The sequence below is a fragment of the Lynx canadensis genome, chromosome C1 (genome assembly GCF_007474595.2).
Source record: "Lynx canadensis isolate LIC74 chromosome C1, mLynCan4.pri.v2, whole genome shotgun sequence".
Classification (NCBI taxonomy): Eukaryota; Metazoa; Chordata; class Mammalia; order Carnivora; family Felidae; genus Lynx; species Lynx canadensis.
Genome location: NC_044310.1, coordinates 36619571 through 36621866, shown reverse-complemented (window position 1 = coordinate 36621866; position 2296 = coordinate 36619571). Strand labels below are relative to the sequence as shown.

Below are 2296 nucleotides of genomic sequence, written 5' to 3'. Positions count from 1 at the left end.
GGGATTTCTGGCTCTGGGTCAGCTGGCTGAGTCAGCAAGGTGCTTCTGGCCAGAGTCCCAATAGAACTTCTACCTCTCACCGTGGTGCCAGGGGAGGGAGCCCTGAAGTGATCAGATCTGGGCAAGAAGCAGAGGTGGCCCTCCTGGCCCTCTGACATGCTTGGGCCAGGCTGATGCCAGCCTGTGTCGAGCGAGGACTGTGCTGCCCCTCTCCCACACTAGCCCTCGCTTTCACTCACACAGTCATCACATTCTCTCCAACCCCACAGTGTGCAGGCTTTGCAGACTCAGGAAGGACAACTCTGGGCTCAGTCCCAAGGCAGTCCCACCTGAGGGGATAGATCAACTGTTCTGTTTCCAAACTGACACACCCCACCTCCCAGATCTGAGACCTTATAGACACCCTTCTCTAGCAGCCACCACCGTGACAACATGGCTGACAGTTATTGAATTCCCACTGTCCTCCCAAGCACTGTTCAAAGCACCCGATTTAGCTTAAAGCATTTAATGATCACTACACCCTATGAGGTAGGTTCTATCACTGACTCCACACTACAGGTGTTAACACTGAAGCACAGAGAGGCCACTCAGTCACGCTCAGTTACTCAACCTGCATGCTCTGCTCCCACCTGCGGTACCACTACCCCCATGACTCCCTCTCATCCCCACTCAGAGCCTATTCTGACATTTTTTCACAATCCTAACACAGTTCCATAGCCATGATCTCATCCTTTGAGGACCTTTATACCTGTGATTTCATGTTATAGAACAGAATTCTCAAATAGAAGTCCTAAAGCTCCAGACTCTAATTTCATTACCTGTGCTTCTGCATGTATTCCCAGAATTCTAGAAGCCAGTGATAGATCCCAGAACCAGAGACAATTAGAGAATACTAGAAAGGCATTCCAGCAACCAGTGATTAGGCTTTCAAGTCCAGGTTTAATAGTAGAGTCCTGGGGGTGGGACGGGGACAGGGTTGGAATCTGCTCGGTCTACAAAGGATCTTGGGTCTGCTCCAGCCCATGTAGAGACTGTCCCTTCTCACTGGCCATCTGAAACATCAGGAGCTCCTTATTCTCACGTGGTCTCTCACTCCAGGGCCTCATCTGATGTTCAGGAAAGTTAATGTCACTGCTGTGCCTACCAGAGCCTAGGGTGGGGACACCCAGGCCAGGTGGCAGGTCATTAGATCCTGGTCCTGGATCTTGGGTAAATTGCTAGAGCTCTCTGGGCTTCAGTTTCCTTATCTAGACAAGGAAGGGCTTGAGCAGATGGTTTCTAAGGCTACTTCCACTTGCAAGGTGTTAGAAGTTGTCTAAATCCCAAGAGCCACCATCTGCCCTCTAATTAGGACTACTGATGATGATTGTCATTTTATGAGCACCTAGGCACACGCTGGGCACTTTACAACCTTTCACTCGCTTAATTTAATTAATGCAGGAAGGCTTCCTGGAGTAGAGGAGGTGGAGGGATTGCATCTGTCTGAAGGACTGGAGGGAGGATGGTAAGATTAGCCACCAGAGAGCCCAGGGCCAATTCCCATACAGGATGGGTTCTGCTCCCCGGAGGCAGAAGCAGGGGGCTGGCCAAGATAACCGCGGCACTCCCAGGCACTGAGTGTCGCCCCAGAGCTGAGAGTTCTGGAAACTGAGGTGCCCCGCTGACCCTCCCTCCCGCTCTGTGCCCACAGGACTCCCGTGAGCTCGCCAGGTGGGCCTGGCCGGGCCGGCGGCAGGACGGAGCCTGATGCGTGCCCGGCGTCCCCAGGCCCATGCCGCCCCCAGAGAAGAGCCGAGGCGCCCCGGCCCAGGCGCTCGCGGGCCGCGCTCGGGGTCGGCTGCCCGGGCTGCCGTCGCCGGCGCTGTTCTGCGCCTGCGGCCTGTGCGTGCTGCTGGCGGGCGTGAACGTGACGCTGGTGGGCGCCTTCGCCTCCTTCCCACCCCGGAGCAACGCGCCGCTCGTCGTGGGGCCGGCGCTGCTGGCGCTGGCGCTCGTCTGCTTCGCGGCCTGCTGCGCGTGTAGCCGCCGGGGCCCGGCGCCCCGCGCGCGCTCGGCGGCGGCCTCGGGCCCGGGCCGGGGCGGCGGCGGCGGGCCGGTGGCGCTGGAGATGGAGAGCAGCGAGCGCACGGCGCAGGACACCACGGCCGTGCAGCTCAGCCCTGCCGCCTCGGCCGCGTCTTCGAGCCGCTCCAGCCCCGGCCCCTTCGCCCTGGACGCCTCCGCGCCCGCGGCGGCCTATGCGCCGCGCACCGAAGGGGTCCAGCTCAACCTGCCCCGGGAGCGCGTCGCCCCCTAG

At 59.1% G+C, this 2296-nt stretch overlaps 1 protein-coding gene across 1 annotated transcript; it reads left to right on the top strand.

Annotated features, from left to right (window-relative positions):
• Positions 1–1771: 1771 nt before the first annotated feature.
• TMEM275 (transmembrane protein 275) lies at positions 1772–2296 on the top strand. Its single transcript, XM_030326624.1, has one exon. It carries the CDS (start codon positions 1772–1774, stop codon positions 2294–2296), a length of 525 nt encoding a protein of 174 aa, XP_030182484.1.

What these genes read in the sequence shown, in the direction of transcription:
- TMEM275 (XM_030326624.1), top strand. Translation starts at nt 1,772, where the DNA reads ATGCCGCCCCCAGAGAAGAGCCGAGGCGCCCCGGCCCAGGCGCTCGCG.